We start from the raw sequence: 15,783 nt of genomic DNA on the forward strand, positions 1-15,783 counted from the left end.
ACAATTCTCCTAACGCTCACATTTTTGTGTGCTCTGTAAAGTACTGCACTGTCAAAACAATCAGGTTGAGCTTGAATAAAGCTCATATTCCTGAGAATATGATTTTCCCTGTGTCTCTGTGCAGGACACACACACAAATACGCATATTTAAACACCCTGAATTGAAGAAATAAGAGGCCCTGATGGCTGAAATCTGGCTCTGCTCCCTCTGGGCACAGAATGAGAGGTGCAGATTTGCAGATGAGACCACCTGAGGTAAACTCATTAAGACTCCAATAAAAACCTTCTGTCGGGACGGCAGGACTCCCACAGATACTCCAGTGACAATACCATCAACAACAAGAGCAGGGAAAAGAGAAACCCACAGACAAAAGAGCCCTCTAATTAGTAGAGCACTTCCAAGTGACATATGCTCCTGGAATCGGGAGTGAGGGACGAGGGAAAAGTAGGAAAAGAAGAGAGTGAAGAGGATCTGCCTCAGGCGTGTAGACAGCAGGACCTGTGAATGACTCCTGTGCCATAAAGGCATCACAAAAGGACCTGAAAGCCTATCAACTGTTCCGCTGAGCTGAGATAAGCAACTCATCGGTCTGTGGTCATCTTTTCTTTTGTCTGCACAGTGGATGCCAGGATGACAGTCATAACGGACTCCATAGGGAGCCTCTTGGTACGATCCAAGTGGAATCTTTAATGCGTGGATGACATTTCATCACAACACGCATTGACAGAACTGCAGAGCCAGGCAGGATTCACTAATTCACTAACTACACACATACAATGATCAAATAAATATTTTACAATTCATTATAGCCAAGGTAAGACCAAATATAATGAGAGTTTTTTATATTTTGTAAAATACAGAAATATGTTACTTTTCATGTGTGTATTTGATTAAAAAAATATTAGCCAAATAAAATCATGTTACATCTCTGATCTCTCACAGCTTGTAATAATTAATACCTGACTATAGTGTTGCCAAGCAACATGCAAAATACATTGACTGGACTGTATAATGCAAACGCCAGAAATTTAGGCTAAATATATATGCATACACACATGCATATATGATGTTTATTTAGACATATAATCTTGTGTGTGCACAGATATATGTTTATGTGTGTGTGTGTGTGTGTGTGTGTCTGTCGGTGTGTGTGTGTCGGGGTACCTGATATGTGTGACGTTATGGGGACCAAATGTCCCCACAAGGATAGTAATGGCTAGTATCAGTATCACTGCAAAACTATTATAGGTTTTATTCATATTTAGAATTTGTTTCACTAGTTTGTTAAACAGGTTTAGTTTTTATTAATTTGTTAGCAATAAAAAGTTAAACTAAATACAAATGAGAATGTAGCCTTGGGAACTATCCCTGAAATAAAATAAGTTAACCTTTTTAAAATGTTATTTTTATTTTAGATAAAGTTCAAGTAAGTTGTAGGTTTAGTTAACTGTAATAATCCTGATTATATATATCAATTAAGACACCATTTTTAACAGTCCAAAAATACTGGCTTGAGTTGATCTGAAGACTTTGAACTCACATTTATGTGGAATATGACCTCTTGATATAAGTTTCCTCTTTGACCTAACATTCCTTTAAACCTTATAGACACATTTTGCAGAGTTCATGTCTATCAGCTCAATAAAAGCTGTGAGCTCTGTCCCTTTCCCACAAGGTTAGAGTGTTTGGTCTAGAGTTTCAGCTGTTCATTTGAATGATTATGTCAAATGAATAATTTTAGAGACAGAAAGAGGCTCCTTTCACTGTTCCAATTGTGTGCACTTTATGGTTCTCTACAAAGGGTGTTCAAAAGCTCACTGGAACATTCAGGAAAATTGAGGCAAAAATCATTGTTGATGGTGTGTAAATTACAAGAATTGGACTTTAAAGTGTGTCCAAAATAATAATTTCCTTTACTGAAAAGAAAAAAAATAAATGTTAACTGAAATAAAATTTGTGTGTGTGTGTGTGTGTGTGTAGTTTCAAAGGCAAGATTTTACATCTTTTCATTTAAAATTTACAAAAATAACTTAAACTGAAATAAAAGCTAATAAAAACTAAACCAAAGAGACAAAAATGTCATATAATTACTACAACTTTAACTAAAAAAGATAAAAATGAACACTGAAAACCTAAATATAAAGACTATTTCAAAATAAAAAAAATCTATAATAGTATATTAATTGCTTTATAGATTTAATAATAGACAATGGGATATAAAATCTAAATTTGAAGTAAAAAAGAAACGTTATTACATCAATGGAATACAAATCTTCACGTTTATGCACAGTGTTTAAATAATGCTGATTGTTTTTAAACGAGTGCTTGCAACCTTAGTTTAAACAGTGAAGCTGAACATGGCTCTCTAGCGCCACCTTTTGATAAGCCGAGAGTCCGCTTTATTAATATTCTACCCCCTGCTGGAGAAAGGAGAATGTCAGTAAAAGTCTGTCAAAGGGCTTGCAAAAAAAATCAGGTTTCAACCTGAATATGTAAATATGCGCTTGTTTGAATTTCCTTCATGTTTTGACATGCACTTTGGTGAAAGCCAGACTCTTCTGTGTACTGACCTGAACAACCTCAGTTTTGCATGAGCGTTTCATCTTTTAAATCCTTTTAATATTGAGAGAGGGAAAACACTCTGTCCTCATTAGATTTGAACTCTCCTATCTCACTCGTATTTATTTCCTTTTTCTGTGTGAGGCCTTTCATCTTATCCACGGTCTGAAATTCTGTGACAGACTCCTGTGTGTCAGCATTATTTGTCCAATGATTTGTCTAGTGTCATCCTTGGTCATTGTTCACATTCTGATTTGAGGTATCTGTGCTTCTTTTGTTCCCTGAATGCTGGCAGACCAGTCTATTGCCTCTGCCAGCCTGAAATATACAACAGCAGAATATAAACCACAAGGTAGAACAATGGTTTTGATCTTTGTGGACAGAACTTTTCTACATTTAGCCGAGAGAAGGCACTAACTGCAATAACATCAAGGATTAGGAAGGATTAAGCATCTCTGTTAGTTCTCTGTCATCAATAAGAATGTTGTGGGCTGAGCTTGTTCCCCAGGCAACAGACTGAATGGCAATATTTTTCTTCATTAGTTTGGAGGCCAAGAACTTTTCAAGATCACATTCATTATGCAAAGAACATGCTAAACACTGCCTTTCATCTGGGAAAATTAATGGCTACATTTGTGTTCATTTGGTTGTGAATTCCAACGCAGAGCAGGACCCTGTGACCACAACCACTCTGAAAGTGTTTTCGGAGTCTTCATGCTACAGAGATGATTAACATCTTCATTCATGCATACAAACATCCTAAACAACTTTAAATCCAATACTGAGATCTTATTGCTATATCGCTCTCAATTGTGTACATTATCCTCCTTCAGAAAATTGTTCATCATTCTCTTTGTGTGAAAGCATTTGCATTCAGTCATATTCATTTGTTACATTGTCATTGTCGTGATTGGATCATTTAGGACATTCTAGCTCACTGACAAATCATGTGATACATCTGAAGAGGATCTTTACAAATAAAATGCATATGTAATTACATTTTACTTCATAAGAGAACATTTGGCAAATTGCTCAATCAATCTAATCTCCGTTCAGTTATTTTTTCTTCACTTTATATTTATTCTATATTTAGATACAGTTAAACTATTGCAATAGAAAATTATTTGACTTGACGAGGGGATCTTCCAGTGCAGAAGAAAGTACAGACATGATGCTGACATAAATAGCAATAACACAGTTGGTATGGAAAATAACACTTATATAAGAAAAAAACTGAATTAAATAATGTACTGTTCTGTTGAAGTCATATGAAGTTTTGTCTGAGTTTATGCTTTATATATTTTTTAATACTCTTTTTTTTTAAGTCATGCAGAGACTGATAATATATTTTTTATATGATTACAGCTATAATATCAGCAGTTATGATCTGAGTGTTTTCGAACAATAGTGTTTCTTTCTAAAATATTATGAATGCAATCATGGCTATTTATGATTCTGGTACCTATAATCACAAAATGTCAGGTTTATTGTTATAATACATTTTGCACTGCGGGGAGTCCATTAAAGGAAAATAAGCTGTTTGCAAACATTGTTAAATGCATAAATCAGCAAGAGCTGTTAATCAGGAGGATTTTATGAAAAGGAGGCCTTAGGATTTGAGATTGGTTAGCAGTATATTTTGGACCCCTAAACCAAATCCATTTTATATGTCCTAAAAGGCAAGTTCTGGCCCTGTGCACTCTGTAATAACACTCAAAATTTGAAAATTTCTCCATCTTTTACTCCATTATGTCCTAAACTGCAAACTCACAGGCACCCAAGTGTAAAACTAACATGTCCATGTAATAATGCGTGGACACTCTCAATACATCAGTGAACCCTACAGCCTGCTGAAAAAAACATCTCCACATAATAAATGTGCTAATTGTGGTACCAGTGTTGTTAATCCATGAGGCCTGTTTATAGAGCAAGAGTACAGACTGCCGCTGGTAAAGAAATAAGGAGAAAATAAGAGAGAGAACATTTTAATGCATTCACTTCCTGCCATTACTGAAAATTGGCTCAGCACCAGTCATTTATACATTGGCAAAGAGGTGCTAACATGCTGCTTTTTATTGGCTGGAAATGATTTCAAAGCCCACGGGGTGGAAAGATAAGTTTACCAAAAAATGAAAATAGAAGAAAAAAGCCTTAAAGAACCTTATTTGATAAATCATTCCTGAAATAAGAGAAGGAATCTCTAACAAAGATTTGCAAAAGCTTGGGCCATCAAGGGCCAGTGAACAGGGCTGAAAAATAAAGCATCAAAAATTAAAAGCTGCTTGAGTCTCAGGGTTCCAGTTCTAGAGAGTTATAAAGATATAAAATTATGCTGAAAATGTAGATATTAATTGTTTTATGAAAACATACAAAACACAATGTGCACAATGTAGCTAAAAACAATGCTCTATTTCAGATCTAAGGATTATAACTTAGTAAATATTTTATTTATGTATTTATTTTCCCTTTGTCTGCACTTGCTGTATCTAGTAAACTTACATCATCTGAACAGCTTGTATGTTTAATGCCTATTTTCATATTAGTTGCTTTATTATAAGGCCAACAGAGCCTGATAAAACATGTTTTTTGATCAATTCATTAAATATGTTTTAGCTGTGGTTATAAATAAACATATCCCCACTCATAAGGATTGGTGTGGGAATTCATTATGAGATGAGACACACTTTTGAAGATGTACTTCAACCTGGTTCTCTCAAATTCCAGCATGGAGCATATGGTGGAGTTGTCTGGCCCTGCATCACTCAACCTATATTTCTTTTGTGCTGTGGTTTTCCTCTGTCCTTGAAAGGGACACTGTGTCCTATTTTGCAAGTACATCTGAAAAAAATAGCTTTTAACACTGAAGGTTTTGCCATTCCAACCCCTTGGTTCCAAAAGGGTGTTTTTGCAGTGAAGAACCTTTTTTGGTTCCCAAAATAACCTTTCAGTGAGCAGTTCCTAAAAGAACCATTTTGAAGAACATTTAAAAATCTAAAGGGCATTTTTCAACTATAAAGAACCTTTTCTGCATTTGAAAGGTTCCATGGATGTTCAGGGTTCTTCATAGAACCATTGATGCCAATAAAGAATCTTTATTTTTAGCGTGTAGATGCACAGTCACAGAATAATACATGTGCATAAATTAAATCATTAAAGGGACTTTGGTCATCCTGCTGGGCCACATGTTTCTCTCAAAGGAGAAGAGAACAGAAAAAAGGAGAACAGATTTGAAGAAAAGGACATTTTTTTTATTTAATTACAAGTTTTTACTCTTTATGTTGTATAAAAATATTCTGAATATTCTGAATTTTTTAAGGACATTTTTTAAACCTATAATTTAGTAATTCTGTATTTTTTTGTAATCCTGACTTTAACACAGATCATAAAGTGTAAAAATTGAATGAAAATATCATTTACTCACTCTCTTGCTGTTTTTTCTTCTGCAGGAAGAAGAAAGTTAAATAGGTTTGGAATGACAAGAGGGTGAGTAAATTATGACAAAATTGTCTTTTTTTATTTATATAAATTATCATTTTGCATTTAACTCTGTGGGCCTTGACTGAAAACTAGATTCCAGACAGTACAAATAGAAACAGCTTCCATCTCATCTCAACATAAAGGTACCCTAGTAGCATCAGCTGGAATGGTGAGATCACAAACAACACTGCAAATCAATAGGACAAAAGAAGAATTCAGATCAGACACCATATAGAAATGTGCAGGTGGAGTGAAGATAGTTGAGGGAATAGTTAACACAGATCAAAGCTCTTCTGACTGATACCAAAGAGAATATTACATCTCTAAAGGGCAGCGTCATTACAAGCATTTGTTTTTACCTGACTGAGTAGAGATGGTGAGAAAAGGTGAGGTGGGGGAAGAGGTGTGATTTGTTCTATTACACAGTGTTCCTGGTGCTCCGTTTGTACTTTGTTTTTTGATTATTGTGCTTTGATTCATGTTTAAATTGAAATTAATGAAATTAAATCTTTGAGGCAGGACATATTAAATGACAACTGCTGTCAAAACTATACAAATCAAGCAATGTTTTGACGTGTCTACTACACAGTCCAAAGAAGTGCATACTGTATGCCATAGCCTTTCAGTGTTGTTAGTGCCCTTGATGCCATTTTTAAAGCAGGTGTTTTAAAATTGTTTTGGTACACAAAATGTAAGTAAAATAGCAGGGTCTGTACCAATTCAACAAAAGGCTGAAGAATTGAATTGGCTAATCAATGCATGTAAGGCAGAGAATGCTTTTAAATGTGATGGATCAGTTTGCACACATGGGGTTTTATTTATTGAAACAATATGAAAATGAGCCAAAGGTACTCAGTTGATTTTGCATTTTGAGTAGTGAACTGGTCTAGACCAGCATTTGTGATATTATTTTGGTATTGTAAATGGGTAATGAGTGTCAGACGATAACAGAAACAAACTGTCTTGCATAAGCAAATAATATTTTATTAGTTTTATGCAGCAGCTAACACTGCATGACACTGTAAATAAACTGAAGTGTTTAATAAATGTTTTTTGTTTCTTGATTACTGTATAAGGATACTTGATTTTGATTATTTAAAATTCAGAATCTGGAAAAAGAGGTATTTTCCTTAAAAAGTCTGTCAAGATTTTATTTTTCCTTAATTGCACATTGAAACAAATTTATGTAACAGTTTATTTGTTTTATTGTAAAATAATGTTCTGTAAAACACAACAACCTACACTTAGGGCCCTATAATACACCTGGCACAATGCGACGCAAGGCACAAGTGTGTTTACTAGTTTCTGTCTGGCGCCGTTATCATTTTCCCGTCCAGCACCACGTCGTTTAATTAGCAAATACATTTGTGCCCATTTGTGCGCCCATGGAGTGCTGTTCTAAAATATGGTAAATGGACTACATTTATATAGCGCTTTCAACAGACCCCATGGTCATCCAAAGCACTTTACAAATCACCTCACATTCACCCATTCACACACCGATGGCAATGTCAGCCATGCAAGGCGCCATCCAGCTCATTGGTAGCAGCTGGGGTTAGGTGTCTTGCTCAAGGACACCTCAACACTTGGTCAGGTGGAGCCGGGGATTGAACAACCAATCTTCCAGTTTGTAGACAAACTACATGAACCACTGAGCCACTGCCGCCCACTAAAGAGAGGTGTGTTGAGGCACATTGCTGGTGCATTGCTATTTTTAGGAGCTGAAAATAGACTGTGCCATAGACCAACTCAAGCCTGGTCTAAAGTCTGGTGCAATGTTTTTTCTTTGTTATTTAAAGGGTGTGTTAAAAAACACCCATTACTCATTAATAGGATAGGGACAACCCGTTTAGATTATGCGCCCAACGGTTTTTCCATCCTTAAAATATTTGGACTCACCTGTGCTTTACATTTTACAATTAGAATGTTAAAATAGGGCCTTTAATGTTCAAGCTCTGATTTAAAAAATAGCTGTTTCCATAGTTTGAAAAATAACTTAATAATGTTCTCGATTAATAAATGAGTACTGCATTACGGCATTATGGGAAAAAGCCTTTTTTCTCCTGAAGTAATTTTTCAATCACAAAGTGAAACTGCACGGCCATTGGTTCGTGCACTTTATAAAAAAAGAGCTGCACGAGACTTTGGCGACTATATAAGCAGTTCGCCACAGGAATCTCAGGTTATTTCGACTGAAGCAACAAATAATTTGTGTGGCTACATAACCCAGCTAGCAATGCAGTGCTCATTCCTGAATTTTAGGGAAACCGAAGTTACATTAATGCCCAATACGTTCCCTGTTGATCCTTCACCCAGGGGGCGAGAGCTGACAGGTGAACTAATCCCAGAGAGCTTGAACGATATTGTCAAGGGCTCTCTGTCAGATCTGTTCATGTAACACAGCATGTGTCTCTTCAAGTGGCCCTTCAGAGCCCTCAGCACAGAGGGCAGATCCCATGAAGGGACAGCTAGGGGATGAGGCGGATTCAACCTCCTGGCGCCCCTTAAGAAGCAGATAACTGTAATAAGGGCATGAGAGGCTACTATAGCCACCACATAAACTTTGAGAGGGGATGGGGAGTGTCCCTTATCCAGCAGTTCTTGCAGGAATTACAACACCTCTGACAGATCGGAAGTAAGAGGTTCTTTGCCGTGGTTTAGAAATCAAGTGGAGAAAATAGACCACTCAAGGGCATAGAGGCGTTTCATAGACGGGGCTCTAGCCTCCGAAACTGTGTTTAGGACTCACTCTGGGAGGCTTAAAGTCTTCTGATATGAAGATGCCAGATGCCCCGCCCATTCTAGCAGGCGTTGTCGCATAGGCTTGTGCAGCTCTGCTGCCTAGTCATTGGTTTGTTTTTTATACACTGCACGAACCAATGGCCATGCAGTTTCGCTGTGTGAAAGGCTTTTCCCATAGCGTATTAGCAGACGCAGTATGAGAGTAGTATTGACAGGAAACTTAAGCTTTAAAATGGTGATCAATTACGCTTCCCCCATGCACCTCTGAAATTTCTAAGTCAAATCAATCTTCAAGTCGTGAGTCATGACAATCTGTTTTCCACATTGGCAACCTTTCCCTGCCCATCGATCATCCCAGACTCCATTTCCTTCGTTTGGCCTTATCATAAAAGTTCAAAGTGCTCACTGTTCTGCATCTATTTTACTCATGTTTATGTACTCCTACTATTTTACTTGTTTTTTGTTTTGTTTTGTTTTTTGTATGTTTTTTACATTTAATGTAGAAACTGAGACTTTCTGAGTCATGTGTTGCTATCACATTACTAATGCCACTTTTCTTTTTTATGTGTTACCTTGATTGATAAGTCGTCATGGCTTAATCAGAACATATATGCATCCACTCAGGGACAACATTATGGCCTCTGATTTACGGTGTGAAAGCTACTTTAAATCACACATCTTAAGTGCTTTTACTTAATTTTATAGAATGAACTTAAAAATGACACTACATTTGTGGTCTACTATACATAAAACATGAGTGATTTCTGAAAGCCAGTATTAGAATACACACCAACAAACACTTTACCTTGACAACTGCAAATATATTTAGCAAGAACTGACATCTGCAGTGATGCTTTTCATACCACCACAGTTAATTTCTCAGTTTTAAATAATATAAAATGAACTCTATTGACACTACATGCTTCTTATCTTGCTTTTTCTTATCTTCCTTTTTCTTATCTTGACTGTTGTATTTCTCTAATTTCATTACATATTTAGAAAGCCTAATGCAGAAATTGAGACTGATGCATTATCTCAAACTAAAAATAGCACTGCAAAAAAATGTGATTATGTCCATATACATCATATCCGCAGGTGTCTGCATACATAATATCCTGAAGATTAAAGCTCCAGCAGAGTAACATGCTGTTGTTAGATAACAATACATTTAAATGAAATCCTTAAGTGTGTAGTCATCTGAAAAAAAGAAGAAGATTGTAAATCACTATGGCAACAACTATGTTAAAAATAGCCTTAAAATAAGGCTTGAACATGCTAACATTTCAGCCCCAACAGGAAAAAGGCTGCAGTCATCCTGGCTTTACAAGTAGCCTTTTACATCACTATACTTCTCTTAACTTATATATTCACTCACATATATCAAAATAGCAAATGTCCTTTTGTTTTTTTTTTTTTTTTTTTTTTTTTTTTTTTACTTTTGCATGAACAAAATAGATTAAATCCACGTTGACCACTTGTAAGTATTGATTTGTTAAGTTTGCCTATTTTGGCGTATTATGTTATCTCAATTATATTTCTAGTATCAATTTTATTATATTTATGTACATATTTTTAGGTTATGAGTCTGACTGGTGTTTTATTTTTTGACTATAAGAAGAACAATGTTCTGCTACGATACAGTCATTTATTTAATAAGACTAAGTGGATAAATAGTTCTTTATGAGACTTATTGTGTTTCATGTTGGACATTACAAGATGAAAATGATATAAGAGACTGGTCCAGGGTCTGTCTTACATCATACGTGTGTGAAATCGTGCGCGTAAAAGCGCTGCGCTCTGCCATTTACCGCAAAGTGTCCACTGAATACCAATAGAGCAGATCAGCAGAAGATCCTGTATGCCTGGATCTGTCAGGTAAGATGACTTATCTCAACGTTTTTACTTGTGTGTTGACTCCAATGAAATTTCAAATTCGTGAAATGAAACACACTATTACATTAAAAAACTCTTATGTGTTTAAATATTTCACTCCATAACTAACAGTTTTTATTTACTAAAAAGGTAAACAAGAATAACTGAACGAATATATGCAAAACATATTTTAGTTAAAATGTATTTAGTAAAACAATCACTCAAACAATAACAATATTTGACTTGCAAGAATTGCATTTAGTTTTTCTTCTGTAGTAAACTTTTACTTTCTCTACTTTAAAAATGTTCTGCTTTTTAACAGAATTCAATGCCACAATGGATAATAAAACAATACAATCTTCATGCAACGTGACCAATCCGGATTACAACCAAATCAACTGCACGTCTCCAGCGTGGATGCTCTACCCTGACTTCTACATCTGGCTACCGGTTATTTACTCAATCATCTGCGCTGTGGGACTCACGGGCAACACCGCTGTTATTTACGTGATTTGGAAGGCGCCTAAAATGAAAACGGTCACCAATTTATTCATCTTGAATTTGGCCATCGCAGACGACCTTTTCACGTTGGTGTTGCCCATCAACATAGCCGAGCACCTGTTAAACTACTGGCCGTTTGGAGAGATTTTATGCAAAGTGATTCTGTCCATAGACCACTACAACATCTTCTCCAGCATCTTCTTCTTGACTGTGATGAGTGTGGACCGCTATCTGGTCGTGGTGTCCACATTGCGCTCCAAACGGATGCCCCACCGGACCTACAGGTCAGCCAAAACAGTCAGCCTGAGCGTTTGGGCTCTGGTCATTCTCATCGTGATGCCCTTTACCGTTTTCGCCGGTGTCTATGTAAGTCCCGACGACGCGGAGAGCAGGAAGAGCTGCGTTTTGAGTTTCCCAAGTCCTGAGAGTTTCTGGTTCAAAGCGAGTCGGATCTACACGCTGGTCCTCGGTTTTGTCATCCCAGTTTCAACCATATGCATCCTCTATAGTGTGATGCTGTACAAGCTGAGACGCACGCGTCTCAACTCAAATGAGAAGGCTCTGGACAAAGCCAAGAAACGAGTCACAATGATGGTCTTCGTTGTGCTTGCCGTTTGCTTGTTTTGTTGGACACCCTTCCACCTGAGTACGGTGGTCGCCCTCACCTCAGACTTGCCCACCACTCCTCTGGTTATAGGTATTTCTTATTTCATCACGGGACTGAGTTATGCCAACTCGTGTCTCAATCCGTTCCTTTACGCGTTCTTAGACGACAGTTTCAGGAAGGCATTTAAAAAAATGTTGGAATGCTGAACCGTTTTTGTACCCTAATAAATCAGGCCAATAAGGTTCGAGTTCCCACTTAGCAACATCAAAACGTAGTCTTAAAGTCATTTTAAAACAATCACCTTGACTCAAGTAGCTAATTGTCTGCAATGTAAAATGTTTTCATTATTGTCTAGTTTCAACATAATTTTCCTGATCAGTGTTTAAATTTGAAGTGGTGCAGAAGAGTTATGAATGTTCCACTGTTGGGTGTGACTTTAGTACCACTGTAATTTTAGCACAATTAAACTTTCATTAACACTCATTCATTAATTTTTTTTATAAGTATTTGGTAACACTTAATTTTAATTAACCTTGATACACGTTACATATATTTACTATTATAATAACAATACATTATGCATAATTACATGCAAGTATAAACCAAACCCTAATCCAAACATAGTTATTACAATTACACATCACTATACTTAAATGCATAATTACACTGTAACAAGGACACCTTAAAATAAAGTGAAACCAAATCTTGTTTTAAAGTGTAAATAATTATTTATGTATAATACATAAATACTAATGGGTGTGTGTGTATATATATATTTCTCTCTTATGCTATGTGGTTTGGGTATGTTTTGTATATAAGCTTTAAAGCTTGAAAGTGAAACTCTGTCGCCTCCTGTGGCTTAAAATGCTGCTGCTCGTGTTGTGTTCAATGTTGATAATTAATAAATGTGCATGAAGATTGCACTGTTCAGCAGGTTACGTTTATTTTTTCACTAAGTAGCCTATGTTTTTCGTGCGACGTTCAAATGAAAATGCTTCATTGCTTAAGGCAAAGTTAATGTAAGAAAAGAATGAGGTATTTATGCACTTCCCCATAAATTAACAAGCGGACCAGTGACGGAACAGATCATTATTAAACGGCTTTCCGTAATACCTAACACCATCAGAAGAGGGCAGGATGATATCATGTTGTAATTTAAACATTTTCATGACGTTAACATATTCTCTTAAATCAGAAAGTTACTACATATACAAATATATTAAATTATTTTATGGTACTATACCAAGGCCATTAGACTGGTGTCAGTGTACATTGACAAAAAACAAACAATATATATATAAAGTATAAAGCTAAAGACTGTTAGCTTCTGTTAAAATGGTCTAGTAGCCATAATATATATATATATATATTGTGTGTGTGTGTGTGTGTGTGAGTGTGTATATATATATATATATATATATATATATATATATATATATATATATATATATATATATATATATATATATATATATATATTCTAGTTATTATAAACATTGCCGATGACAGAATTAACAACTAACTAGCTAGGACCTCATTGATCTCAATCAGTAACTTCAGAGAAGTAGCATGAAAAAAGATTAAAAACTAATTTCAGTGACCCACTTGTGTGAAATAGCCATTCTTTCTCTGACAGATAGGGTGCCTTAATGGCCATGATATGCTGATTAAGTTTAATCATTACTTCTCATTTGAGTTATTGAGCGTGATACAATTTCCCTCTCTTCTCCTCTTCTTAAATCTATAATGATTGCTACATTCCATGCGGAACTCTTAAGAACATGGTTTTATTGAGCATTCAGGTCACTGGCATTGTGAATTTCATTATCTCAGACTTTCTAAGCATTTCTATTAACCATTACTCCTCATTGTATTGCACTAGAGGGCATTTAATGGTGATGTAATGGTGATTCTTATACACAGGGGTAATTTTGTGTTTGTCTAATCGTATATACAAAATCTCTTTTGAGAGAGAAAGAAATTTATCCTGCATGCTTTTTTCTGTTTAAACATACATGCTTTGAGGCACACACACACACACACACACACACACACACACACACACACACACACACACACATATATATATATATATATATATATATATATATATATATATATATATAAACTGGCTCGGTGAAGGAAGAGCAATTCAAATGAACAATCCACACTGTCCATCTCACATAACTTTTTTTATACCTTTTGTTTCTCCCCCACCTGTCACCACATTGTCTCTTGCCTGTCACCGCTGTCATCTCTGTTTCCTCTTCAGCTCATTGGCTCATTTTCTCCCTGGCACCACTCTGAGTTTTTCAACCCGTGCTTTTCAGAGCTGCTGTTTTGTGAGTGCAGGTCGAAAATTGATTGCCTCAAAATTCAGTGAGTGTTCTCCACCGGGATACAAAATATCCCCACATTTATCTCCACCACGAACTGCAGTAGTGCTAGCCGTGTGTGCAGCAAAACATCACTATAAATTTTCTCCAGCTTCACTTCTCTCTCGCTCTCTCTCTCTCTGTCATACTGCATCACCAACAGCCATGAGTAAAGGCTTTCAATGTAAATAAGATGGCACTGGCAAAGGCATTGTAAATCTCCTCTCAAGGTTAAATTTGAGTATTTTATCTAGCTCTGTGCGTTATGTAGGCTACTGAGCAGCATGTAGGGTAAGGAAGTGTAAAGCTACCATATCATGCATTGTAATTTCAAAAGCATTATGATTTTCGAATCCTTATTTTATATTTCTGTGCATTTTAATTATTTATGTAACTAGTCTCATCAGAAGACACATGGGTCGTCAATGGCCTTTAACTGCATTATGGTCCACATGATTTTCATTAGAATATCTCTGTCTTAGTGCTGCATCCAATCTCTCTATTTCAACAATATTATCCACCTATAGTTTCTGTTCAGAATTCATTGTTCTGAAACAGTCCTACAATATATTTCAATTGTGATCTGGAGGGCAGCATGCATGGTGAATAACACAGCAAAAAAAAAAAAAAAAAAAAAGGTTGCAGCTTCAAATCTTGTGCATCTCTTCAGCAGAGGGCAGTTTCCCTCTGTATAAAGCAGTGAACACTGTTTGTAAATGTTCCCTTAGCCAAGATTATTAGCCTTTAGCTTTCATTGTTATGCAGAAGATATACAGCTCTATATTTCTTCTAGACCAGATGAAATTTGATGGTTTTCCAAGATGGCGGATTACATCAAGGGCATTAAAGACTCATTTTCTACCTATTCCAGACACTGAAAAGTTAGGTCATCCTTTCATAGCTTCAAGACTCAGTTATAGTAATACACTTTTGGCTGGATGCCTCAGTGTTTCCATAGACAGGCTGAAGCATATTTAAAAAACTGTACACATAACTGTCCAATATTGACATTGCTATAGGCCTATTAAATTTAAAATTACTTTCTTATTTGCTCCTGAATCATATTTGAGGAGCAAAAACATCTAAAGTCTTTCTAGTGGTAATTTAAATATTTTTATACATTTATTTTATTATTGTTATTTTTAATTAAATTAGCTTGTTTTTCACCCAAGGACCAAGATTTCTTTTGTACCTGGCTATGTTTTGTTAACGTTTGTTCCACCGGAGATATTCATAAAGGAATGAAAAGTGTAGCAACCAACCCTGGAGCTAAACTTGTACACACACACACAGAGCGCGAACCCACACACACGTTTACGCGCACGCGCAAAGTTTGATTACTGTAACGATGTGCGCGAAGTGAATGTCGGACTCCACGGTGAGAAGACTCGTCTCATGAGCATTAAATCTTACGCGTTTATTCTTGGTTTAAGATGGATCCATCTCTCTTCAGTTTCACCGGAGAGCGTCACATACTTCAAGCTTGATTAGCTCTTGATGTAAGTACTTCACAATACTCTCTCAGAGAGGATATCAAGATATTAAAGGGTGTAGGCGTCCTTTAAACCCTATTCACTTCTTCTGTTCACTTGCTTGTTGTGAGACATACACAAGTTTTTGTTAATTTCTTATCTTCTCCTCAGCTTCCA

The 15,783-nt window shown here is 36.1% G+C and overlaps 1 protein-coding gene across 1 annotated transcript; it reads left to right on the top strand.

The window, feature by feature from the left end:
• The first annotated feature begins 10,514 nt into the window (after positions 1-10,514).
• On the top strand, positions 10,515-12,601 carry LOC128012151 (neuropeptides B/W receptor type 2-like). Its single transcript, XM_052595199.1, has 2 exons — positions 10,515-10,654; positions 10,974-12,601. The coding sequence occupies exon 2, from the start codon at positions 10,988-10,990 to the stop codon at positions 11,963-11,965; it is 978 nt and encodes a 325-aa protein (XP_052451159.1). The 5' UTR covers positions 10,515-10,654; positions 10,974-10,987; the 3' UTR covers positions 11,966-12,601.
• Positions 12,602-15,783: the final 3,182 nt, after the last annotated feature.

The sequence above is a fragment of the Carassius gibelio genome, chromosome B23, assembly GCF_023724105.1.
Source record: "Carassius gibelio isolate Cgi1373 ecotype wild population from Czech Republic chromosome B23, carGib1.2-hapl.c, whole genome shotgun sequence".
Lineage (NCBI taxonomy): Eukaryota > Metazoa > Chordata > Actinopteri > Cypriniformes > Cyprinidae > Carassius > Carassius gibelio.

Excerpts from the sequence above, each read along its gene's own strand:
- LOC128012151 (XM_052595199.1), top strand. The coding sequence starts at position 10,988 with ATGGATAATAAAACAATACAATCTTCATGCAACGTGACCAATCCGGAT.